Source organism: Passer domesticus, chromosome 4 (assembly GCF_036417665.1).
Source record: "Passer domesticus isolate bPasDom1 chromosome 4, bPasDom1.hap1, whole genome shotgun sequence".
Lineage (NCBI taxonomy): Eukaryota > Metazoa > Chordata > Aves > Passeriformes > Passeridae > Passer > Passer domesticus.
In genome coordinates, this window is record NC_087477.1 from 52,384,657 (window position 1) to 52,410,664 (window position 26,008).

The window sequence follows — 26,008 nt, forward strand, 5'->3', positions numbered from 1 at the left end:
TTCAAAGCCAATATCCTCCTATAGCTCCTCTATAGTACTTAGCAAGTTTCCTATTTCTCCCAGCACCATGCCAGCAATTTATCTCTGGTCATGAGGCAGACTACAGCCGTGGCAAATGAGGCCCACGGCAGCAGCACGCAGCAATATAATCATGCACAGGAAGCACATTTGATTTGTCACGTTCGCACAGAAGAAGAGCTGGAAGAGGCTGCTCCCTGCCAGCACTCCCTGACACGGATATTCCACAGCAAGAACCAGCTGCAGAAAAAAAAAAAAAAAAAAAGGGATTGCAGTCCGCTCAGCCGGTGCTCTCCTCTACAGCCAAGGTCTCCCGGGACGCGTGTCACATGCCGCAGCCCCGGCCGATGCCCACTAGGGGAGAGGTGAGCGGAGCAGCCGGCCCGCGCGGGGCCAATGGCAGCGGGCAGCGCTCACCCCACCGCGCTCAAGGGCACCGCGGGCCCGGGCACCGGCTCGGCCCCGACACCCAGCCACGGCCGGCAACGCTGCCCCGCTCGCCGGAGAACAAAGAGAGGTATTCACTTGGGTAATGTAGGTCCTAGCCATTTCCTACGGACAAGAGAATTAAACAAAGGTCCTAGAGGATGTCAAAAGAGGTAGCTAACAGCTACAATCATACTGTAAGGTGTAAGGAGCCACCGCCACAGAATGGTGACATACGAGACTCTGAAACCCAAACGTGCAGAATTACATTTATAAGTTTTAAGATCAACTATCCCCGGTTAACATTTCATATTTCTACAGGAAAATCTCTAGTTTACAGCCTGACCTTGAAATCCTTACTGGTGCAATCAGTTATTCAGCCAGACAACAGAAATGTGGTCTAGTTCACAAAAAGTCTAACCAGTATTTGGACAAGATTTGCTAGAGACAGCAAAATAGTAATACAATTAGCTCAAAGGGCCCATGCTTTCACAATGTTAACAGGACAGGCTGAAGGTCATGGAGGGAGGCAGTCAGGATGGAATCAAGTTCCATCTCTGGAACAGTCCTAGACCCACAGAGTAATCCCCAGCCAGCAGGCACTGCTTTCTCCCCCCCAGTTTTCTCTTCTGGCACAGCCTTAGGGCACAGGGCTGCATCACCCTGACAGGCAGTGCAGGGCCACTACAGAAATGCCTTTTTGTTATTTGCACAGTGATATACAGCAGACTATAACCAAAATCCACAACACATCGGGATGTGGCAATAGAAGGTAGAGGTGAACTGAATATATAAACAAGCTCTTCATCTTCCTTTTTTAAAAAAGGATCAGTTATTAACTTAACAGTTATGATCACCATGCAGCTGCTTTTTATGCACTTAATTGCGTTCATTAGGATTGCAGGTGTGAAAATTACTTCTTAAGTTTTACTATACACAGTTGAACAGTAAGAATAAAAACCCTCACACAGAAACAAGGAAGTCTGGACTTTAAAAGTTAATTTCACAGTTATAAACACCACGTTATGAAACTAGACAAGGGGGTCTATGATGTGGGTAATGGCTAAGAGCAAGCTTAACTCTTTCCTCAAGCTCCACAATGAGCACCTTTGACTTTTAAAACTACTTTCCTGTCTGCATTAGTCATGAAGTGTCCTGCACACACACTATGATTCAGGAATGCAATGTAATTTCAATTACTCAAAAGGCTGTGATGCCTTTACAGGTAACAAGAACTGAAGTAAACATAATTTAAGTCACACAACAGTCCCATTATAGTCACAGATTGGCTATGATTTCAGCCTGGGTCAAAAGATACACACCTCTACTTTTCATTTCCTTGACCAGTTGTTTCTAGGGAAACCTACAATATAAAACTTTTCTTGAGCAGTTATACCACAAGTTATCAGGTATACAATGATAATATAAACATAAGCAGCAAAATGTGAGATAATATCTTATTATACCTTCTGCCTCATCCACACAAAAGACAAGGTGAGGACACAGTTTTCTGCAAGACTAAGCCATTCCAAACTTTAACACTATCTGTTAAGTCAGATGAGCTTGTCTTCTGCATTTAAGGCAAAGCCAGGTGTAACCAAGACAATAAATTCGTATTCTTAACATATGCATCCAAATATACCCCATGAAGAAAAGAAGCTTCAATGCCTTCCAGCCTTCAAGTCATCTCAGCATTTACTTGGCTCATGCTCCAGCATCAGACATCCTGGGTTTTTATCATGACCAAGAATGGTTTAGAGCCTTCACACTGAGACACAAAGATCTTCACAGAGGAGCTTGCATCTAGCTTTCAGTTATTTTCCTCAAGGAATGTCCCAGCTAAGTTTGCCCACTCAAGACAAGTAAAAAAAGCCATGCTCTCTTCACAAGTTCTAGTCCTGCAATTCCTTCTTACTAAGCAGGATCTGGAGACTCAAACTAAGCCCCAGTGTGAGAGACAGCTGAAGACCAAAAGGAAGGAGATGCCAAAGAAAAGTACCAGTCTGTAATGCTCAGATTGCTACACGTATTGGGGGGAAAGAGCAGAATTGACATTTGAGGTCAAAAGCACTTCTCTCTTAATGCAATCAGTGGACCTTGGTCTTTTTTTTTTTTTTTCTAAAAGACCAGAAGGAAAGCAGTTTGGGTAACAAGACATCTGTCTTGACCAACTCCAGGGAAACAATTCCCCCAGTAGAGCCCAAAAAGGCACCCCTCTGACCTCACCATATCAATCTGGCTAAGGAGTTCTGCAAGTTTCAGACAAAACCAGCCCTCTCTGCTCACACCCACCCACCCTGCAGCACCCAAGGCTCATTCTTTACAGCACAGCCAGTATCTCAAGGCAACGACCCAAGTTGGCAGGGCTCTGCCGCTCTTTGCTGCTCCTACTCTCGGCGTACAATGGTCTATTTACAGTGGGCAGCAGCCTGCCCATTGTCTATCCATAGCCAGACATCGTTCGAGTGCAACGGAAGAGAACAGGAGACCAGCCATCAGCTTCTGTATTGCAAAGAAAACAACCCCAAGAACCAATGGCCTTTCTTTCTCTCTATTCTAATATTTAGATAAACAACACACTAGCACTGCCATAAAGGCAAGTCCATCACATGTTGTAAAAGAACAGGCTGTGTTATTTCTACAGCCTCTTGCAGGGAGGAGAAATCTACAAGACAAGTCACCTATCTCTTATTATGAGCAATATAGCACTAAGATGTTTTCATTGTATGCTGAAACAGGGAACCAGCCACCCACATACCTTTAAGTTGTCCTGACAGCTACCTGCCACTTCAGTCTGTTTTTTTGTTTTACTTACTCTTACAGGTTACACTGCACAGCTCCCATGGATCTCTTTTTCTTAAGCCTTTCTCCACTCAGCCTTTAAAAGAACAAGTCAAAGAATCATGTTCTAGCCCCTTTATGATGTTAAAAAACAGGTAGAACAAATAGCTTTGGCTATTAACCTGAGAAATCCTTTTGTCTGAGTAGAATACATAATCCTAATCTCAGAGTGCATTTACAATCACCTTAAATTTGAGTCAGTCCAACTTGTCCTAGGTAACATGCTGCCACAACCCTTTCCACACTAGGCAGGCAGTCACAAGGGAGGTGATCTGGCAAACAATCTTTCTGTATTATTTGTGATGCTAGTTCTCAGCTAGATCAACTCTCATTTCAATCACCAGACAGCCATTAGCTCCCAGAAGGAAACACAACAGCACAGCTGGGGAAGAGGGTGGACTACTGTAATACAACACAAAAACAAAACTGTAAACACTGCTTACAAATCCTTCTAGGATTTTCTGCCTGTCCTGCAGTCAGAGAGGAATCTGACTGAGGTCTTGCAAACACCTGTAACATAGCCAAATTGACCAGCAAGCAAACCACAACCACCTTCAAGATACAGCAAAGGAGCTTTGGTATTTGAGACCTGAAGGAAAAACCCCAGTTTAAGCCCTGTATAACAAACAGGACAACAAGACACCTACTGTGGTGCAGCCTGTCATGTCATATATAAGGAGTCACATAGGACTCCTCAGACAGAAAATTTGTCTGAACAAACCAAATACATTAAACTGTCTAATCTACTACTATGAGCTCCTCCTCCACCACCTCTGCCTCACCTCCATAACCCACCCCCAACTTAAAAAAAAATCTTACCCAGAAATCACCTAGTTCACCCAGCCAAGCATGACAGCTATAAACCCTTCTTTTAAAGCAGTAACTGACTTATCTACCTTCCTGCAAGAGTGAAGAGGAAAGACCTAGAGAACTGTTAACAAGGAACACATCCCAGGTAGGAGGAACCACCAGGTCCTTAATACTCACACCTCACATCCAACTCCTCTTCAGCTCCCTAAGTCAGGCTTTCAGCAACCATGGGACATCATGCACTGGGGTGTAGGTTGCCTCTACTGGTTCAGATTCTGTTCCTCCATTTGGGACAAGGCAGAACTGGAGGGAAACAACCTACAAACTGGATTCAGACCCATAAGTTAGGACACAGTGACTTACTTCATAAAGTGCAATCAAAGTTAAGGCTTCTGCTGCAACCTTTAAGGAGCACTGAATCTGAAACTGGTGTGTCAAGGTTCTGTTCACAGAACAGACAGGAAAGTCACAGGCCTGTCCTCAGACATTTGGCCTCAGTCCCCTTGCAATCAAGTGGAACTCCACCTGGATTCTTGCCTCTCAGTGATGTCCAGTAAGTAATTTGAGTGCACACTGGTGAGGTCACTGGAGTTTATTTCAGTTCAGGAGTTGAAACACGTGACAAGAATCTGCTCAATGCCTTTTGTGCAATTACAGTCCTCCAACAACATTTGGTATAAAGGAAAACCAACACTTATTACTAAAACCTTTCAGGGAATGATCACTTTAAGTTACCTTTAATCCATGCCTACACATACACAACATGGCACTAAGCAGTCTTACTAGTTTTTCATCACCAAAAACCAGGTAAGATGCCTGCAAATATTTATTTTTCAGCCTACACTGCTATTCATTAGAATTGCATCCCTGCAACTCTGATTTGCAAGTACATCATGGCACTACTCTGTCAATCTAGTGTCATTCCAAACACCATTTAGATGAAAACCACCATACAGAACCAAACAGCTTTTTTCTGTTATGATCTACTAAAGCTGAGTAGATCATACCAACTTATTCATTCTACTCCTCCCAGGAAAAGGCTACTATTCACAAAGCCCAGTATGCAATAACAAGCTAACACATGGTTTAAGTGCTCACTTGAGACTCTGTGAGGAGGAGTGTGTCACTCATACTTCTGATACCTGGACTCTCACCAAAGGCAACCAGGGTGAAGCACACTAAGTCCCACTGCACTGCATTGGATAGGGTTTACATCCAGGTTGTTACAAAAAACATAACCCTTAACACTCTGAGACTGGAAGATCTTAAGTACTTATGAGAAGCAATTGGTTCACTAAGTGACCTCCCATCACCAGCAGCCCAAAAAATAGTATGACAAACAGAACAATCTTTTGACCTCAGGTATTAAAGTACGCCTGCATCTACACCAAGTCAGCAATAGTAAGCATTTTCTTCTTGCTTTCCTAGGAAACTAATTCAACCTTACCAGACTATTCTTGCAGTCTGACTGCAGAAGCCAAATTTCCAAAACACAGCACATGTGGTATCAAACTAAAAAGCTTAAGAGTTCTGGGTTCAAAAACAGTAATTCATAAAAAAAGGGAGAAATTCTCCTCTGGAAATAGGACATCATGCACTTCTGCTATAACACTTAAACAGTTCAACTACAAAACCAAATCCATTTTTCCTCTACATCTCTATAAAATTATGCAAGCTGTTTTCAATCAGTTTTGAGCAAACTACCAGTACTACTAAGATTCAAATACTAACAACAACAACAAAAAAATTACTATCATACAATGGTTTGGTTTGAAAAAGACCTAAAACATTATCTAGCTCCAAACTCCCTGCCAGGGGTAGGGAATCATATTTTACCGTGTGTAGATGAGTAACTCTCAATATGAAAGGCAGCAAGGCAGCAGAAGCCTTATGCTATCAAGTGTCCTTGTTTCAGGAGTCAGGTGGGATCTGCGGAAACGCAAGCCCCACATCCGCAGACAGGGTTCAGCCTACAGCCTGTAAAGGTCAACGCTGTACAGCAGAGCTTCCCTGAGCCACACAGCATTGTCAACTCCCCCACAAACAACCATTCACCAATGAATAAACCACCATCCCTCTTACTAGTGAGGATTGCTAGGGAGTTACTACTGGTTATATTTACCATAGTGAAATATTTAACGTATCTGAACTTTTAATTCAGCATAGCAGAGAAGCAGGATATGGCAGGCAATCTGTTCATAAGACCACCAGAAGCCCAATTTATCAAGCAATGTATCCCTTGGGCCACAACATCTCTCTTGTCTCCGCTGCACATTCAAAAAATATAACACCATTAGTTTTCTGCAGTTTACCCAATTCCATCAACCATATTATCAAGAAAAACAAACCACAAAATTCTATTATTACCTTCTGTTGTTCACTTTAGTAAAAGTGTTGTTTTCTTGGAAGGATGAGAAAGAGAAAAGAAACTATTCTGCTCCACTGGAGAGCAACACACACAAAACAGGGAAGGTACAACCCACCTTTGCCTCCTCCCAAAAATCCCACAAAGTATTCCTTTCTAGTGAAGCAAGGAGATAGGAGAGCCAGCTACAGAGACTTGCTCAAAAAAGAGGCAAGTCACTTACCCACAAAAATATGTCAAAGCTGTCTTACCATCCACTACAAATTGCTGGGTTTGTTTTTTCTACCAATATCAACCTTGTAGTTGCCCTTGAAGCAGAAGGCTATTTGGGGGTTTCCTTCTCAAAAACTGAAGACTTACTTCCAACCTCATGTTGCCCAAGTTGTAGTTGTAAAACACCACCTACCAAATTTAGAAGCTACCTTTGTAAATTCATCATAATCATGCAGTCCACAGACTAGGCAAAGGCTGTTTCTTAAGACCTTGAATTGATAACATTACACACAACAGCTATTTGTAATGACAAGCTTTAGATTTTTCCCATCAGCCATCTTTCAAACATTTCCCCATCCCAATACACATCCTTAAGCTTTAAAAAGGCAGTAACAGCAAGAGTCCATGAGGAACTCCATGTATCAGTTTTTGCATTATTAATACTGCTATTGTTGCAAGAGGAAGAGACAGGTATTTTTCAGTAAACTCAATACCCTCTCATATTCAATTTCTTGATCCAAGAAACCGGATCCAAATCCTGGGGCTGAGAAACCTCAGCTTGTGAGTTTGAAAGCACGTTCCAAAGCAACAAGGCAATAATAAACTTTCCTGACCAGGCTCAGGAGAGCGCAGGATTCCCTGTAAAGCAATGCAGATGAAAAAGGAAATCTATTAACACCACATGGATGAGGTCTGTTCTTTCCTATCACAGAACCTGACCATCATATCTCAGAGGCTAGCCCAAGTCAGGCATGTTTAGATTACACAGTCCAAGAGGGTGTCCGTAATACTCCAGACAACTCACAGACATGCCGTTTAGAAATTTAGAAGGCTTCAAGTGTTGCAATTCCTGTTCAACAGGAACAAGAAATATATGCATCCTAGAACAAAAGCGTCGGGTAACCAGGCTAAATCTCTGTGCTGTAGCACTGCAAGTCCTACCTAGCAGCAGAGGAGGCCTGCAAAGTCAAAGCCACTCAACCTTCCATTTTAGGCCAGTTTAGCTCACGCTGCATTTCCATACGCACTCTAAACTGCTTTAAAGAAAGAAGGAAAAAAAGCTGTATCAAAACATGCTGCCTTCATGCCCGAAAGAACGACCTACTTGAAGGCAAAGTCCGGCGGCTAAACGAACGCGAAGCCCCGGGGTCGGCAGGCAGCACGGCGCTGCCCAGCCCGCTACCTGCTGCTCGGCCCGGCCGAGCCGCTCACCCCGCGCCAGGCCGAGCCGAGCCGGGCTGGAGGGCAGCGCCGGCCCCGAACAATGCCCGGCCAGCCCGAGCTGCCGCAGCGCCGGGGGGAGGCCGGAGGCAGGCAGCTACTCTTTCCTGAAGGCTTTTGCGCGAGGGGAAGCCAAGCCGGCTCCGGGGACGCTGGTCCCACTGCGGGCCGGGAAGGAAAGCCCCTCGGCCCCGCACAGCCAGCCCACAGGGACCGGCGGGGGGACAGGACGGGACCGCGCGGCCCCGCGGTGACAGCGGCCGCGCACACCGCCCCAGCCGCGGCGGCCGCTCCGGCAGGCCCAGCGCCTCCTCGGCGGCGCGTCCCTGACGGCCCCCGGCCCCGACGGCGGCAGAGCCCCCGAGCCCCGCTCACCTCCCGGCAGCAGCAGCGACCACGGCTGTGCGCGCCTCCTCGGCGCCGCCCTATTTAAGGCGAGCACGGCGGGAGCGGCGTGTGCGTGTGCCGAGCCCGCCTCCGCCTCCTCCTCCTCCGCCTCCTCCGCCCGTCCGCGCCCCCGGCGGGCGCTGCGACTCGGCCTTCTCCGTGGCTGGGGCTCGTCCCTCCCCCTCCCTCGCCCCTGCCCACAGTAACTCACACAAACCCGCGGGGAGGAAACGTTGTACCGGGCGGGCACAAATGACAGAGATGCACAGGGAGCTGAGCGGAGCGCTGGCGCTACTGCCGCTTAACACCTTACAGGTCTGAAGTGACAGCTTGCAAAGCAAGGGCTTTCTTACGGCTTCCGAAAGGACATTGCATCCGGTATAAATATGCTAAAAGGACATATGTTCAAGTATGAAGGTGTTGTAAGAGGACAACGACCTTGTTGCAATTTGTTGCTTGCCTCTGCCAAACTTTTTTTCTGTGAGGTGCTGTGAATTTGAGGGGCATATTGAGGTGGCTGGGGCTTTATCAGGACCCTGAGAGTTATCACAGAATCATAGAATGGTTTGGGTTGGAAGGAACCTTAGCGATGATCTAGTTCCAATGCTTCTGCCATGGGCAGGGACACCTTTCACTACACCAGGCTGATCAAAGCCTCATCCAACGTGGCCTTGAACATTTCCGGGGACATGGAATCCACAGCTTCGCCAGGCAACCTGTTCTGGTGTCATAGCAAAGAACTTCTTGTTCAGATCTAATCTAAACCCACCCTCTTTCGTTTTAAAAGTCATAATCTCTTTTCCTATCACTAAATGTCCATGTAAAAAGTCCCTCTCCAGCTGTCCTGCAGACTCCACACCCTCCCTTCAGATACTGGAAGGCTGCTGTATTTTTTCTCCAGAGCCTTCTCTAGGCTAAATAACCCCAGCTCCTTCAGCCTGTCTTCACAGGAGAAGTGCTCCTGATCATCTTCATGGCCCTCCTCTGGACCTGCTTGAGGACATCCATGTCCATCGTGTGCTTGGGACCCAAAGCTGGATGTAGTATTCTGATGGTGTCTCATGAGAACAGTGCAGGAGCAGAATCCTGTCCCATGCCCTGCTGGCCACTCTCCTTTTGATGCAGCCCAGGACACACTTGGCTTTCTAGGCTGCAAGTGCACATTTGCTGGCTCACATCCAGCCTCTCATCCACCAACACCCCCATGTCCTTCTCCCCAGTGCTACACCTCAATCTGTTCTCTGCTCAGCCTGTATTAATGCTTGGGATCGCTCCAACCCAGATGTAGGACCTTGCACTTCGCCTTGTTGAGCTCTATGAAGTTCATGGCTCCACCTCCCAAGTATGTCCAGGCTCCTCTGGATGGCAGTTAAGTTGCCTCAACTGGTTTTGGTTTGGCTATGTGCTGCATTAGTCCATTGGACGTGTAAATCATCAACTCACATGTCAAAGTCCCACTATGTTGCACATTCTGCATTGCCACAATTTCCCTATGTTTCCTAGGTATTTTTTATTTTAAGTGTGTGTAGGGGTGTTAAGACTGTACACTTTCATATATACACACACACACACACACATATATATATATATATATCTATAGTATTCTATGAATTACTGGGGGTACTTTTATTTTACATAAAGGCAACTACTGTGTCCTAATGCTTCAGTTTATATTTCAGTATAAACCAGGCAAAGGACTTCCTACAGGACAGTGTTTTAAGAAAGGAAGGAGCCTATATTCATTTTTAGCACAAAGGAGGAGGGCAATTGTGAAGCTGCTGATAGTCCCCACGTAACTGCACTTGGTTCACACTATGGAGTGACTCAGAAATTCAAAATAAATTCCTTTCTTAGGAAAGGAAGTGAAAGCATTTAATCTAGGAGTGCATCTCACTGACTGCTGCTGCTAACGGGCACGGAGTCTCTAGCACCACACTAAAGCTGCCTGAGTAAAGCCCCAGAGCACAAGCAGCATGGACATCAGCTGCTGTGCCATGGGTAGGCTGTCCTGCTTCCCTCTTAGTGCACCACACCTTGTGCTCATGTAGACACAGCCAGACTCTGCCAAATGATTTTTGCATTTTGTCCAGGATTTTGGATGAAAGAAACAAGTGAGGTAGAATTGCATACACCATCTCAGGCACCGGTGATTTCATGCTGTGTCCTGAATGTGTTTATGTTCCATCTGCCAAACACCAAAGTTTACTATTATTTTATCTACTATGCTAGTTAATCCTTTATTAGCACGTTTCTCCACATCTGGGTTTCTAAAGGCCATAAACCACATTTTAGTGCTTTCTCCAAGAAACTTTAGTGAACTGGTTTTCTCTTGTCTTTCACTGGAGAGTCTCTAAAAATCTCTCTCTCTCTATGTCTCATACCTCTTCAAGAATTCTGTCAGCAACATGAAATTGCAGAAGTCTCAGCAACACAATATTTAAATAGGTATCTCAGTAGTGCCAGGTATCACTCCTCTGATGCCCCTTGATGCTCACATTATACATTCAGGGACTACATTAGTGTCTGAAATCATCTTATTGCCAGCTGATCAGAAAAGATAGGGACCCAGTCTCAACCAAACTGTGTAGGGAAAAATACACAGGTAACATGGAAGTAGGAGCATAAACAAAAGTTACAGTGAAAATATTGGAGTGTCTTACACAGAGGAACAAAGGAACCTGGTATTCCTTTGGATCAGGACAGGTCTAGGACCCTTTACCAACTACATACGCATTTTAACTATATTTGAGGTTTCACCAACTCTTTTTATTGGTGTATAAAAGGCTCTAAACCCATTTCATTAAGGAAATCAGCTCTTTAAGTACATCAGATATACCAAATAAGTAAATAATGACATCCAAAAGGAGATTCTGGCTTTCTTGTTTAAAGGGAGTTCCCTGTATTCCAGTCTGCCCTTTCTTGTCCTTTTGTTCTTTCATTAAGAAGGGTCTGCCTCCATCTTTCTCTGCAAAATAGGTATTTACACACCAGCAAGATCCTCCCCTAGCCCCAAGTTTTTCCTTCTTGAGGTTTAGCCTCACCTTGTATGACAAAACCTCCAGTCCCTTTACCATATTCATGGCCCTTCACTGGACTCTTTCCAGTATGTCCATGTTTCTTTTGTATGGAGGAAACCAGAGTGGACACAGTGCTCCATCTGTAGCCTCCCCAGTGCTGAGTAGAGAGGAGTGATCATCTCTGCTTCACTGCATGTGAGGGTGGACCACTCTTGAGCTTGGAGAAAGTAATCCTTAGAAAATCAATCCATTTTCTTGGACCTCTTCTCTCTCCAGGACCTTGATGTTAACACAATGTTAACAGATGTTAATAATTATCCCATAAAGAGAGTACCCAAAACAAAGGATTTCCATTTCAGTATGTGAACATTATAGAATCTTCAGCTTGGTATTTTCTTTTCCCTGTAATATTGATATCAGAGTACTACTATTCTTATATATATGTACTGGTTGTCATTGCTGTTTTCTTTTTATTTTTCTTTACAGGGTATTCACATCACTCTACTAAATCAGGTAATCCTAAGTGTATCATCTCAGAACCACCCCAAGTGTATCAGTTTTATACAAAACAGACTGTTTAGCCTTCTACCATACTGTATCTGCATCTGCTAACACTGTGTGCCATCTCAAGAGAAGAAAACCAAAGAAATGTTATGTAAATAAGTACTTCAAAATGTCTAACATATATATAGTAATTAAAACCCATGAGCTACTGGGTCCATGGAGCAGGAATAGTTACTTATGTTGTGACAGCCCTCTTCCTAGTGAGAAATGGAATAATGCTCATTTTGCATTTGTAAATTTCATACACTTGAGAAATGGAATGTCAGTACTGACAGGAAACGCCAGGGTGCAGGAAAGGGGGGTGGGGTCCCTCCAGAGTCAGGAACCAGCAGGACCTGAGCACAACTCCAGAAGAAGCAATGCTCTTCCCAGAGAGTTCTGCTGTCCCCCAGGGCACACAGAGAGGTGATACCACACAGTTTAACCAACAGTCTTGGGCAATTTGAGGTGACAAGTCATGACTGGGGTCTATGTGGAGGCCCAGTGGGGAACAGCAGGAGCCAGCACTAGGACCGAGGACAAGGCTAGGACATATGTCACCTCCCTTGACCTGCTGGGCACTCTTCTTTTGATGCAGCCCAGGATGTGGTCAGCTTTCTGGGCTGCAAGTGCACGTATTCCTGCCACATTTCAAAATACAATGGTGACATGGGGACCTAAGTTTGAGGTTATATGACATATACCATTACATAGAGGTTGGATTTAACCTTAGAGGTCTTTTCCAAACTAAATGATTCCATGATTCTATGACAACTAGAGCTGGAATAAAAAGGTAGTGTGTGAAGAAGATACTACAAAAAGATACTGTAGGCTTGCAGCAGATGAACTGGTTTGTTGAGGACAACTAAATTTGGTTAACTCTATGCCCTCTTTCACCCCGATCTATGTCATCATCATACAAGCACATTTTCATCTAAGAAACAACATATCATTTTGGGCACTGCAGCAAACATGCCAAGGTAAGAAGTAAGAAACTCTGTTCTAGGTCAGAGATGAAAAATATATGTAAGGGAATTCCCGCAGACTACAGTCATCTGCCTTCTTTTCACATGGATGAAAACAAACTCAGACAAACTGAGTTAATGAATGAGCTGTACTGGCAGGGCCCTATTAAAGGTCTGTGCAGAGCCAGCCTAAAGCGTGCTTCAGTTACCCTCAGTATGTTCCCTTAAATACATCTTCAACTTAGAAAGACAGAAGTAAGGAAGTCATGAGTGTATTGAGTATTTTGTCTTCTGAACAATGAGATATCTAACCAAGAAAATAAAAAAAAATGTTTAAAAAACCTTTGTATAAAGGCACAGATTAAAAAATTGTGACATTTCTATGGCACATCAGAAAGGAGACCCGATATATATATATACACACAGATACATACATACAAAAAGATATCTAGAGAGATTGTTCATAAAAAAAAAGAAAAAAATAAAGACATTAGAAAGCAAATCAAATAGCAATTCCATGTTTTTAAGCATGTAATGACTTTGTTGGGTTTTGAGGATTTTGCAGGTTTTTTAAAATACAGGAAGGATTTTTCAGCTGTGTTTACTACTCCTTCCACTTTCTATTACTGTCTCTGTTTATCAAATATTTCTCCATCTATTGCTCCCTACCCTCTATAAGATATAAGTGTATCTTATGGTTTGGGATTGAGGAACTTCTGAATGAACTGGGATACATCTTCTCTGTTTAGTTCACACTCAGCACACAGGAACTGCCCTTCACACAGCACTAAGGTGCCAGTTTGAATCCCAGAAGATATGAAGGAGACAGAGGAGTCCTATGGAAACAGTATTCTGTCCAGTAAAAACAAGACAATCTGGTCATAACTGATTCAGCTTGCTTATGTCAGTCTAACAAAAATGTTATTTCCTCAAATGACAAGGTGTCTATGTAATGACACAGGACTGGAAAAGTCAGCCTAAAACAGCAACCGACTAAATTGTGCCAGTTCATTTACCGACAGTGCTTCTTCTATCTCTGAACTTTGGTCCACAGGCTACATTTACACTCCTTCCTCCTCTAAGTTGTACATGGGTGCAAGTTTACTAGCAAGTTTGCTACTTACTTCATCAAAATGATCAACAGAAAGCTTTTCAAATTTGAAAGTTATTTAAGTGAAACAACAAACATAACAAGAACGTTCTGCTGGTTGTTTATGCCAATGCAATATGAATGAGCCAATTTGCTCACTTTTTCTGTTGTAAAAATTTTCCCCAATCACTATTCCTCTCTATACCAATCTTTTTGAGGGTTAAATGCATCACACAAAAGACATAAAGTTTATGTTCTTTACTTCTAACAACTACTTGAGAACAGATACTGAAATGTATAAAGCTATATTGCTAAAATAGATGAACCAACAATAATGCTTCATCTGCTTAACTGAATATCAAGTAAAATATTACACAGAAATAATCAGAGCAAGAAAGCTCAGAAGTTAAATATTTATTATGTTTAGACTCCAACTAAGAAACAAAGTGTATGAAAAAAAACCCCACTATCTATGCAGAAACATATCCTGATCACAGTCTTTTCTAGCTGACAAAAGGAGTAAGTTGTTCTATTCAGTAGAATTTGCAGTTCACTGGCACATGTTTAACACAAAACCAAACAGGAGAACCCCAGATTGTGCCAGACTACAGTATATTGAATATCCCTCACCAGCAATGACCTCTAAATGCACAACATGTTCTCACATTCTTCACATACCCACACCTCCTTGCAAATATCTCTAATGAGAATTGATGCACAAGCCAAGTTCAGCCCCAGGAGCAGGCCAGATGTCATGGTAAGGAACATCTCCTTTTCAAAGACATGTCTCAGTCTGAGTGTGCTCACCTCCCCAAAGCTGTCACCTAAAAAGCATGCTCCACCTTTGCAAGGATTCATTTAGGCTCCTCCAATTCAATGCTAGTGCCTACAGGAGTCAGAAAGGGAAAACAGAAAGAATTAATGAGCACCAAGCTTTCTCCTAAAGCCAAAGAGCTGTACATAGTGATTTTGAGGCTCTGATGTTAAATTAATGCCTGGCATTCAAAAAAGCCTCTTATTTCTTACAAAACACATCTGCAGACTGAAACATGTACATTAATCCTGTCACTTGCATTTTCATGTAACACTTATGTCACAATACTTGAATCGTGTGTAAACAGAGCTCTGCTTTTGAAAGGTTGGCCCCACATCTCATATGCCCCAGGCCATCAAATGCCAAACAAATCAAGCTTGTAGATGCCAGACCAAAACAATGGACAAGCAGGCACTGGAAGTTATCAGCTGCCTGCCTTAAATGAACGGAGAGGATGCACAGGAGCCACCCCTGTAAACACAAACAGATGCCAAAGCAGAGGCTTCTGGAAAAAGCTTACAGTGCCCGTGTGTGGCAAGCCCCATTCCAGTGCTCAGCTTCTGTGGGAACAAAGGACTGAGTGTAGGGAGCTCAGGCTGGCAGCTGGAGTAGCTCAGGTATTAGTTAATGTTCCTTCGTACCTACAAAGCTTAGGTTGCACACTCCTTCCTGCCTCAGTGCAAAGCAATGTTTAGACATGGAGAGAGATAGAGCCAACTCACAAATTAATGTTGTGGTGAAGAAAAGTCCTGGGAATACTTTCAATAAAAGGCTTGAAGGGTAAAGATAAGATCATCATACAGCCCATGAAAATATTCCACAGCAAGATATGTCAGTAAACTACATCTTCATTTGGGATAAAAGCCAATCCAGGGATTAACTGAACAACCTGTCAAGGCCCTTCATCATCAGTCACCTGCATTGTCTCTGAAAATGTGTGGAAACAATTCCACCCTCCTTCCTCCACTGCAATGGGGTGATTCACAGAGTTGCTGCAGGGAAAAAAAATAGGTCTGGCTTGTGAATAGAAAACTTGCCCACACAAACTTGCGTTTGTGGGAAATAAACACAAAAACCAGGTTAAATATGTCTAGCCTTGGTTAAACATAGATTGTAAGAGGAAAACAAGCATTTTTTGGCCATGTCTATGGTATAAGGAACCACCATAAATCAAGTTATCTGTAGCGCATGTATCCAGTTGTCTACACAAAACAGGTACGGGGTACTGGCACTGTTTCCCTGCAGGTGAGTGCTGGCTAGCATCAACTCTGCCATCATGCATAGCCCCAAGAAACTTTTAGAGCTGGGACACCAAGTAGTTCTTGGAAATGAAGGTTCTCCATTCCATTCTTGAACAGCATGAGCTGTTCAGGCCATCACTTCTGCTTCCCCAGCACATCCCACTTACAACACCTACCACTCCAATTACCTGTTGGAGAGATCTCACTTTATCATATGCCTGATCTTTCCTTGTTCCAGCCATGGCCTGCCATCCATGCTGCCCTCCATTGCCCCAGATAACACCACAGCCCAGCTGGAGCAGAGTTTGTTCTCTATTTTGTTTTCTTATATTTTAAGATGCAGAACTCCTAGATTGATGAGAAGGCATTTCTTTATCTTTGGAAATATATCATTTATTATGCATCTTGGTAATGAAATTCCCATTTCTTTACACAGAGATGCGTCTGTAGGAATATTTGATTACTACTTCTTGTAACAAACCACCTAATGGTACTAAAAACTATTATTTGAAGTGCTTTGCTTTATTTTTATGTAAACATTCATGGACACCTACATATCGGTATTTTAGAAAACTGATTTTTCAAAATCTCTGTCTAGAAATATCTAGCAGCAACAAACACTTACTAGACAGAAAATCCCCAAACTTTATCTGTCTCAAAAATTAATACATCAAGTTTCTTCCTTATATTTTCTTCTATGAAGCAGTGACACATCCTACTGCAAGGTTGTTTAACCTCTGTGCGATAAAACAAATTTTGTCTGACCAGGTCTGCATGTATTTCTGAGCCTTGGATCACTACCAGCCTGAATGCTGATATATAGGCAGAAAACCCAGCAGCTGGGTCACTATTTAGATAATGACTCTTTTTCTCTAGAAGGCAAAGGCAGCAAATATATATATATATTTATGCAGGACAGCTGTAAACAGTTAGAAGCTGAGAAATTGATAGGTGAATATGATGGATGAAGAGAGCAAAGATTTTAAGTTCAGACTTAAAGTTTAATTTTAAATAAAAATTATTTAAGTTGATCTAGACAAACTTTAGATTAGCTAAACTAAAGGCAATTATTTTACCTCAAGTTATATAAACATTTTATTGTTTCTTTTCCTGTTTGATCCTCCATTAATTATTTGTTTTCTGAAGTTATTAATATTACAAAGATGCTTAAAGAGAAATCATACACTCAATCATTTTGAAAGAGCAGTTTTAACGCGGGTTCCCTGCAGCAGCAGCCAGCAGTGCCTGGTGTGTCTGGCCATGGTAGTGGCAGTACCAGGTGCAGGTGCTGGCAGTGCCAGCAGGCAGGAGCACTGCTGGCAGCGTGTGAGGCCTGGGGCTCTTGTCCCACTCACAAGCATTTCACGTGCTCCAAACCAGACTGTTCTGCCAAGCTGCTTCACTGCCCTCCTGAGCCCTTCTTGCTTCTCCCCAGGGAGGTCAGCGCTTGCTCTTGCTGGCTGGCACAGGCTACTTTTGTATAAAAAGGGCAACAGGTGGCAAGGCTCAGCCCAAGGTCATGGAGAAGCCTGTGCCTTCCAGCTGCCCAGGAAGGAAAACTGCCTTCACATTCCCAGTTCACCTGCATGGCAGCAGGTACTGCTGTAGTTACACATAAAGTTTCCATTACATAAGCTTTTGCTGACAAAACTTTAAAACCCACACACATTTAGGGCATTTTTAAAATATTTCAATTTCCTGATGTGACTGTGGAGAATAATGACCCAGGGATATTAGCTTTGAGCACCGAGTATATTAAAAAAAAACCCAACAAAACCCAAAGTAAGATTGAAACACATTCCTAGATAAAATTACTAAGGGTTGAAACATATGATTTGGCACAAATTATTGAAGACTGGAACAGATATCAGTTCGGCTTGACAGAGTTAATGACAAGCTGAAAATTATTTCATAAGCCCATAGAAGGAAGCTTTTGCTTCTTGTTTTTGTTCTTAGGTTGTTAACTGGATGCCTTTAACAAGGTTAAATACAGCCCAGGGTGTCCTAGAGTGCTACCACAAACTCCAGAATTCCTTACCCTATTATTCCCCTTCGGGTTTTGACATTAAATGAATTGCAAATGTGCAGCTTGCATAGGCTCTTTCCCATTCCAAGAGGGCAAATGCAAACTTCCCTCTTCACTCTTTGGCTAACACACCTAACTGGCAACATAAAGCAGAGGTAACTTTTCAATAACAATTTAGAGATTAGCTGGTAACAAATTAGAGAAATTAGAAATCTAAAATTAACTGTTAACAAAACCAAACCAAACCAAAAAAATATTTCCAACAGCTAATAAACTTTCCAGAAAGTGGAATAATATTTTCACCTCCATGACAAGTGTTTTATTGTCCATAATGGCACTGCTCTGCCTGCAGCTGGCCTGTGGCCTCCTCAGGTAAGACTGTTGGCTGCATGATCCCCGTATCCTGTACCCCTTTCAGATAGAAAGCAAAGAAAACAACAACAGCAGGTGTGTCCAGTAGCATGTCCTTCTTAGTAAGCACAGACTAATCTTGGGTCATTGATGATCAGTGATGAAGCTGAAAGTAGCTTTTAGCTCTGTAAAAATACAGGTTCATTCAGTTTCCCTCAATACACTCAATATTCTCTTTTTACCTTCAAACACTTGTCAAATGCAACTTCCACTCAACTGTTATCTACCCCACTAAGCACAGAAAAAGAACTTTCAAAGCTCACACTATAAACTCTAGAGTAGCTACAGTCCCAAACTATGGTGAGTTATCAGAGATCTTCCTTTCACAGGGATGAAAGGACCTGCACCATATTCCCAGAAAGTAGTGGAGGGCATGGCTTTGCCCCATGCAGAAGGCGGTTTGAGCTTGCCTGGAATGCCATGATGGTATGTTGGTGTCCACCTGGGTGATGCAATCCTTCAGAACACAGAGTGAAGTCTAAACTTCAGGAAAAGCCACATCAACAGATGGTTCCTGACATACGTTATCACCTCATGCAGCATAGGGTGGCGAACCACAGGGACATTTCTGACAGGTTAATTCAATAAGAATTGTGAAATGGAAATACAAAGGGAGCAGGAGGAATGCAGAGATCATCTTCAACCATTTTACCATTTTTCAACTACTCCAAACAGTCCATGTTCAGTAATGGTCTCGTCCTTATCATTATAGTAACTAATAAGGCAGCACTGAATTTTTGAAGTCCTTTAGCATGATTACATGTGCACATGAACACTGTGGTCAGCTAATAACCTTATTTAACTTTTTCTGGAGCTGATGAAAATCTTTCCCCTAGCTTCAGCAGAATCTAGATTAGGATATTAATTATGCACAGAGTACTGCCTAGAAGATCTATTGCTGCTTAGCGAGCTTTTATGTACAGTAAAATGGCACTGGTTTTCCAGTTGTATTTACCCTTGATACATTAAAATTTTAAATGCACATATAATTTAGAGAATTTGCATGTCTTACAGTGCAAGCTCTCCAGCAAGTAGAAAATTCACTTGAGCATACACAAAGGATTCCCAAAGAGTATTACAGTCCCAATGCAAATGTCTTTGACCAAAGTGTCTCCGAAAATTTTAGAACTTTAAGTATCTAAATTCTCCATGGCATCAAAAGTATTTCTGAAAAAAGAACCTTTACTGAACTTTTCCACTGATAGGGCATGTGGCATGTTGACAGAGCAGCAGCACCCTCCCACCAAGCAGGATCTTTTCTGCAGGACATGAAAATATGGATGGGTCTTCTCACCAAACCACAGTTGTGCAGATGTACAACCACAGATCCTGGTTTGAAAAAGAGCAGTCTAAATTTGCAGAAGCAGAACTCAAAGTATCTTTTTCTGGAGGCAATCTTTTCTTTTTAGTCTTTTGAGAAAACAACTGTAAAAGTAATTTGTTCATTACCCTTAAGGAAATAAAAGCAAGAAACAAATTCAAAGTGGAAGGTCAAAAGGGCTGTTTTCATTAATAAGAAACTACTAGTGTCTTTCAGATAATACTCCAGTTTAAAGATTTATGTGATCATTTTTGTGCATCAAAACTCTTGCAAATAACTCCCAGTCCAACAGAAACAAGTCACCATTGATGCTGAGGGACTCTCTCAGCCCTACTTCCACTGAAATCTAGAATAAGATTCCCCTGGCTTTTCACATGGTATGGTCTGGTAAAAAGCAGGTCATCACCAATGTGCCTAATGTTTCCTCTTTAAATCAGCAACTCCAAATTCAGACCTAAATCCCTAATAAAAGAAATGTAAAAAGAGTTTGTTCTTCCTCAGACATTCTTGCTCAGCTCAGTGTACACTTGCTTATTCAGTAACCTTCTAGCATAAAAGTGTTTCAGCTTCTCAGTTAGGGAAAGTGTGAGGGTTCTTTTAAAAAACTTGTATTAGGACCTGGGGCTTTTTTGCTTGCTAAGCAGGAAGAGGATCAAGAGTGAGGATATATGATCAGTTGGAAGAACCAAAGGGATTTCACCTCTGATAAATTCCCCTTTTTTCCCCAGGAGCCACATTTCTGTCCATGTAGAAAAACTGATTCTTTTCCAAAGCAAGCAAAAAAAAAAAAATTATTTCAGTCCTTCAGGTCATAGAAAATCACTTGCCTGGGGACATTATTCAGGATTTATTCTTCTCTTTCCTGTTTGCAATGTCCAGAACTCACACACTTTGTTTCAGGATGGTTATGAAACATTAATTTTCAACATGATGTGATCTTGTAGAATTTCAGGTTCCTTATTTGCTTTATTCATACACATATGGTGTGCATACAGTTGAAGTAGACTTAGAAAACTACATGTATATAGTGATATTAGACTTGCTACAAATTTCACAATAATACTTGGGATAAGTGGAAAGCAAAAGAATTGTTCAGCCAGTATCTACATTTGTCAAGGGACCAACAAAGTGGAAAATATTCCCATTTATATGTACAGCATCTGAAAATACCTAATGTGAGTGAAATTCAAAAAGATTATGGAGAGATAACTAATCAAAAATCTCTGCCCAACAAAGAAGCATGGCATCTTGCCTTGAGTGAATGGGCTTCCAAATAAATACAGTATGTAGTAAGTATTCACTAACTAAAGCACCAGGCATAGAATGGTATATCCATCTTAAATTTCAGCAGGCTAATTGTTCTCATAATACTGACAGTGCTTTCCAGATAAAATCAATAGCAACAGCAAAATCTTTCAATTGTGGTTAGGAAGAAGAAATTGTCAGGGTAAGCATGTTACTTGATGAAAATTTGTTTCCATACCCTAATCATTACTTTCAAACTTTTTTGTTCAGTTGCGAATCTCTGGATTGACAGTCTGCATGCTGTTGTCACACCGTGATCTCATTTTTCCTTTCCTCCACTACACTGCTACCCCAGAACAGTTATTCCGCAAGTCCCACACCAGGACAACAGGTCACTCTAGGCATCAAAAATTAAATGATTAGAAATGAACAGTTTTACACAGGCTGTGTATCATATTGGCAGATTGTGGACCAAGTTGTAAGATGCAGTGTTTAAAACAACATTTGTCTGGGGTTCCTCTTGGGGACCCTGGTATGTAACCAGTCACAGGGTTGAGCTGACACATACACTGTTAGGTAATCCAAATCCCAGGTTGCATAAACAGAACAAGCCAGCAAGGACTTCTGAAACCAGCATCACTGGGTTACTTAGAAGCATCTATACACTCTGCTTCTCTCTCTGCAGAAAGCTATTCTCACATCTAGGTTGGGAATCAGCCTTAATTTGGCTTTCAGCCTCATTTTGGCTTTATCTGACTGTGAGACAGATAAATCAGGAATTAAAACATTCACAAGCAGCTGATGGGTTAAGCATGGTTACAAGGAAAGAAAATCCAGAAGCTTTTCTCAAGCTAGGGGAAAATCATCATTCTCAGGATGAAGCCTCCACCCCACACCTTGGGTGCAAAACCCCAGTGCAGTGGAGGCTTCCAGAACCTTTCCCTCCAGTTCACCCAGGCCCTGCAGGCAGCTCATATGTGTCTTCACACAGTACGGCAAAAAAATGGAAGCGTAGGTATAAACTGAGTAAACACCACGCAAATGATTAAGTGCTCCAGAGATATCTCCATACTTGTGCTCTCAGGGGTAGAAGATTATTAAATAATTCACAAGATTAGCCTGGAGCTGACACTCTGCTTAGACAAATGAGTCCAAATTGCTTTGAATAGCTCATTATCCATCATGGTTGCATAGAGCAAGCAGAACCTGAGAAGAGCAACAAATGCAGCTCCCTCTCTGCAGTCACTAGGATTTAGAGAGGCTCAGCCATCACTGGACATTCATCTCATCGTTACAGCAGAAAACAGCACAGTGCAGCTTTCATACTGTGCCCCAGTCTGTGCTTTAGCTTTACTCCCCTCCATTACAGAAGATCCAAAACTCCTCATAGCAGGCTTCACAAAACTCAGCATGGATCATTTTCAAGGGAACAACAACAGCAACAAAAAGAACACTTTGAGTTCCAAGCCAGTACCACTGCACAGCCATAAAGGGCTGTTCATTATCTTTTGTGGCCATTAGAAGATGAGAAGTAGGTGTCATGGTTTGACCCTGGCACAATGCCAGGGCCCCCATGAAGGGTATATTTTCAAAATGGTGGCTGTGAGATGTGACCCGGGAACAGAACAAAGCAGGCTCTCATTCGGGGATGGAGGGAAAAAAAAACATAACACTTTATTTATTACAAATCTAGAAAGGAACACATACTAAACTAAGAATGAAAACCTTCCAAATACCTTCCTCCTCCCCCTCCCTTTTCTCCACAGATTCACCACCCCTCAAATTATCAACCCTCAAATCCATCAGGGAGAGAGGAGTCCCCCCTTGCCTCATGGGCCTCCCCCGGAAGCACAATTGAAACCTCCTGTGCTTCCGCGTCATCCATGGCCCCACCCAAAGAACATCGGCCCTCGTGACTTCTCCCCCCCATGTCCAGTGCTCTCACCACTGGACACGGGCCAGGACTGCCTTTAGGGCTCCCCGTTTAAAGATGCTCCACCCACTTCCAGAAACAGCAGTCTCTCAACTCTTGGGACACCAGTCCCCCCCAAATTTCACCCCCTGGGGCCGAGGGGCCTCATGAACAGAGATCTTCCTCTCCGTGGAGACAGAGGGCATCCCACACCCCCTTCAGCCGTCTCTGTTCACGCCGCTGCTTCACTCTTGACTCCCGGGTGTTGCCTCCCCCTAAATACAGTCTCTGGGTCACAGGGAAAAAAAAAAAAACACGGGTCTGTCCATGGCTATACAAGAAAGAGTCCAGCCCAAGGCCACTCCATCATCTCTTCCACTCAGGATTCTTCTCTCTTCCAGCTTTCCTCACGCTTGCCCATCTCTCATCTCTCTCTCACCTCATCCTGATTCAGGAGGATTCAGTATTTGTAAGGTTTCTATTAGTCTACAAAGGGGTTAAAATCTTCAACTCTGCCTGCCCAAGGACTCCCACATCTGCCGGGCACCTTCTCTCGACGCATCCCCCGCTTCTGGCCGGCTGAGTTGCCAGCACAATCTCTGTCCCTCTCTCCGGGGGGGGCTGCCCAGACATCTCAAGTCTCATCAATCCCTGCATGTTCTCCTCCACCTCTGCACCTTTTGGGGCTCCCGGCCTCCTCCCTGTCATGGCCTCCCCCACCCAGACGCAGCTGGGCAGGGGAGAGGCCAGACTCTACTCACCAACGCCGGATTCCCAAAGAGGAAGTTCTCTGGGAATCTCCTGCTTTTAACCCCCGTGTGTTCTCAGAGGCGTATCCAAACCCTTAGTGGCTACCTTAAATGCCAATTTTGAATTTGGCCCCTGATTGGCCCGACTTAGACCTTTCCAAAAACACATTTCCGGGCCAAACCACGACAGTAGGTTACCCTACTGTCCTGCAGGAAGGGATAAGCAGAAGTGTTTCTAATTCAAGGGAATTCTTCCAACTCTGTCTGCCCTCTGCAGCATCCCACACCTTGCAGTGACTTCTGGAGTAGGCAAATGCCAAATACTGTGTGTCAATGCATTTGATTCCTCTACAGTTCCTTCAGGAATGCATACCATTTTCCCCTTAAAAAGCTTACAAGCTTCATTTATGTGAAGACAGACTAAACTTCTGCTTTAGCCTTTAAGTTTTAGAAGAAATTAAGATCAATGATTATTCTTTCTAGCAATCCTGGCTTCTGTGTAATGACCTGAGCCCAAAGCAAAGCTTAATCACCTCCAGGCTTCCAAAGACATCTGAAATCACACTGAACCTTTGCTGTAGCAGGCTGCTCTTCTCCAGCCCCCTACCCAGCTTTGCTTACACAGCAACTTAATTTTGAAACCTCAGACATGCACAAGTGCACTGTGTTGTTTGCAGCCATCACCTGTTGAAAGACCAAGCATCTGGGTGTTATTTTGGTGGAAGTGCTGTAATAGTAGCTTACCTGAATATTTTTATTTTGCTATCTCGTGTACCTCACGTTTCCAGTGAAATGTCATGTTCACTTGCACATCCAAAACCAGCATCAATTTCTATTACACACTGTAAGACTCAACAACCCTAGGTTCACAAGGATTGCTGGCAAGCTTCTTTATTTCTTTTCAAGTCCCCTACCATTTTCCAGGAGATGCACTACCATTTTCTTTAGGAGATAACTAGTACAAAGCATCTACAGATAGGCTGATTGATAAATTCTGTGTACAATATTGATATCCATATCTCAACCACCTGCAGTCTTTTACCATCAGAGCTATTTACAAGCATCAGTAATAAACCCACAACGAGATAGGAGTGGGTAATACAGTGCTAGGCTGGACCTGAACACAGATGGTCCCAGAAACTTCTGACTGATAAGAAGGGCTGATCTATAAGTGTTATATTTAAGCAAACCATTAACAATCTTAACAGTTATTTAGGACCTTGTTTCCATGGTAGGTAAAAATGCAAGCTTGGATTTTGTTATGAAGGCATTGTCACTTTAAATAAAACAAGCCTCAAATCTCCCGTGCACAGGAAGAAGGGCACTTGAGGCTTGGCTGAGATGGATAAAATTAAAAGCAAGACTGATTTTTCAGCCAGTTGTGGCACAACAGTGGCAGAGTGCTTGATCATTACCCCTTGAGGCACACAGCACTGCAAACACATAAAACAGAGAGAATACCCACAAAGAGATAGAAATAACTGTTTTAAGATCTGTGACATAGCCCACTACACACAACTGGTCACAACAGGAGAGGAGCAAAACAGTGAAGACAGTCGTAACTAAATCTCTAAGCAAGCCATTGGTCTCCATAGGTAGTAAACACAACTCTGACTTACCTTCTCACATATTACACAGTCGACTGTCTCTTTCCTTCTGACTAGCTCAGCTAGGAGCAAAAACTCCCTGACTACCCAAACAAAAGGTTAGCTACAGTAATATCTTGAAAGGAGGTATTCAAATAGCTGCTGCTCCCCTGGATTAACTTCATCCTCTTATTCAATGTGGATTGCTAATTCTTCATTAGTGCGGTTACCCACTCACATCCACACTGCACAGGTGTGGTGTCTACAGACAGCAGAGTTGGGAACTTGCAAAGCTTACAAAGTAATTTAAAGATGATGAATGGGCAGGAAAATATTTTCTAACTGCAAACTCTCTGATAAGTACATACTTCTTGCTTCCTTTCTCCTTAACACAGGTGCATGTAGTAGCTGGAATTCCACCAACCCACGACTCCACACCATTATATGCAAAAACAGCTCTCTCCCATTTCTGTACTACAGATCACTGCCATCAAAACCAGATCGTTTTCCACATTAATCCAACAATAGTGGTAAAAGTCCACTAATCCCTTAGTAGCTACCCTCACTTCTAGGTTAAAATCTACCCTAGGGTCAGTTCAAGGATTATATATGTTAATAAATTGGGAAGGGAAATGTTCCTAGGGTTAATTTGTTTCCAGGTGGGCTATTCCCTGCTTCTCCTGTCTGGAGAGAGGAATTTAGCACTTGAAGGTTCACTTATAGAGCTGACACCTTTTCAGAAAGGATGGAGCAGCTGAGTTATGACCTCACCACCTCTCTCTGCAGTGATGTTTTATGGCTTTGCTG

The 26,008-nt window shown here is 43.0% G+C and overlaps 2 protein-coding genes across 5 annotated transcripts in view; one reads left to right on the top strand and one right to left on the bottom strand.

The window, feature by feature from the left end:
• ACSL1 (acyl-CoA synthetase long chain family member 1) overlaps positions 1 to 8,888 on the bottom strand; it is a 38,444-nt gene extending 29,556 nt beyond the window's left edge. Inside the window, exon 1 of one of the 4 annotated variants that reach the window (XM_064417887.1) lies at positions 8,864 to 8,888. The gene's annotated coding sequence lies outside the window, so the exon portion shown is untranslated. Of the gene's footprint in view, positions 1 to 7,778; positions 7,887 to 8,269; positions 8,408 to 8,492; positions 8,518 to 8,863 lie in introns of those variants that run through there. The other 3 variants (XM_064417888.1, XM_064417885.1, XM_064417886.1) reach the window with 3 other exon arrangements.
• On the top strand, positions 348 to 20,089 carry LOC135299840 (uncharacterized). The gene is made up of 6 exons (XM_064419268.1): positions 348 to 535; positions 4,548 to 4,648; positions 8,250 to 8,596; positions 11,785 to 11,811; positions 18,718 to 18,814; positions 19,594 to 20,089. Exons 1-5 carry the CDS (start codon positions 348 to 350, stop codon positions 18,721 to 18,723), a joined length of 669 nt encoding a protein of 222 aa, XP_064275338.1. The 3' UTR covers positions 18,724 to 18,814; positions 19,594 to 20,089.
• The last annotated feature ends 5,919 nt before the right edge of the window (positions 20,090 to 26,008 follow it).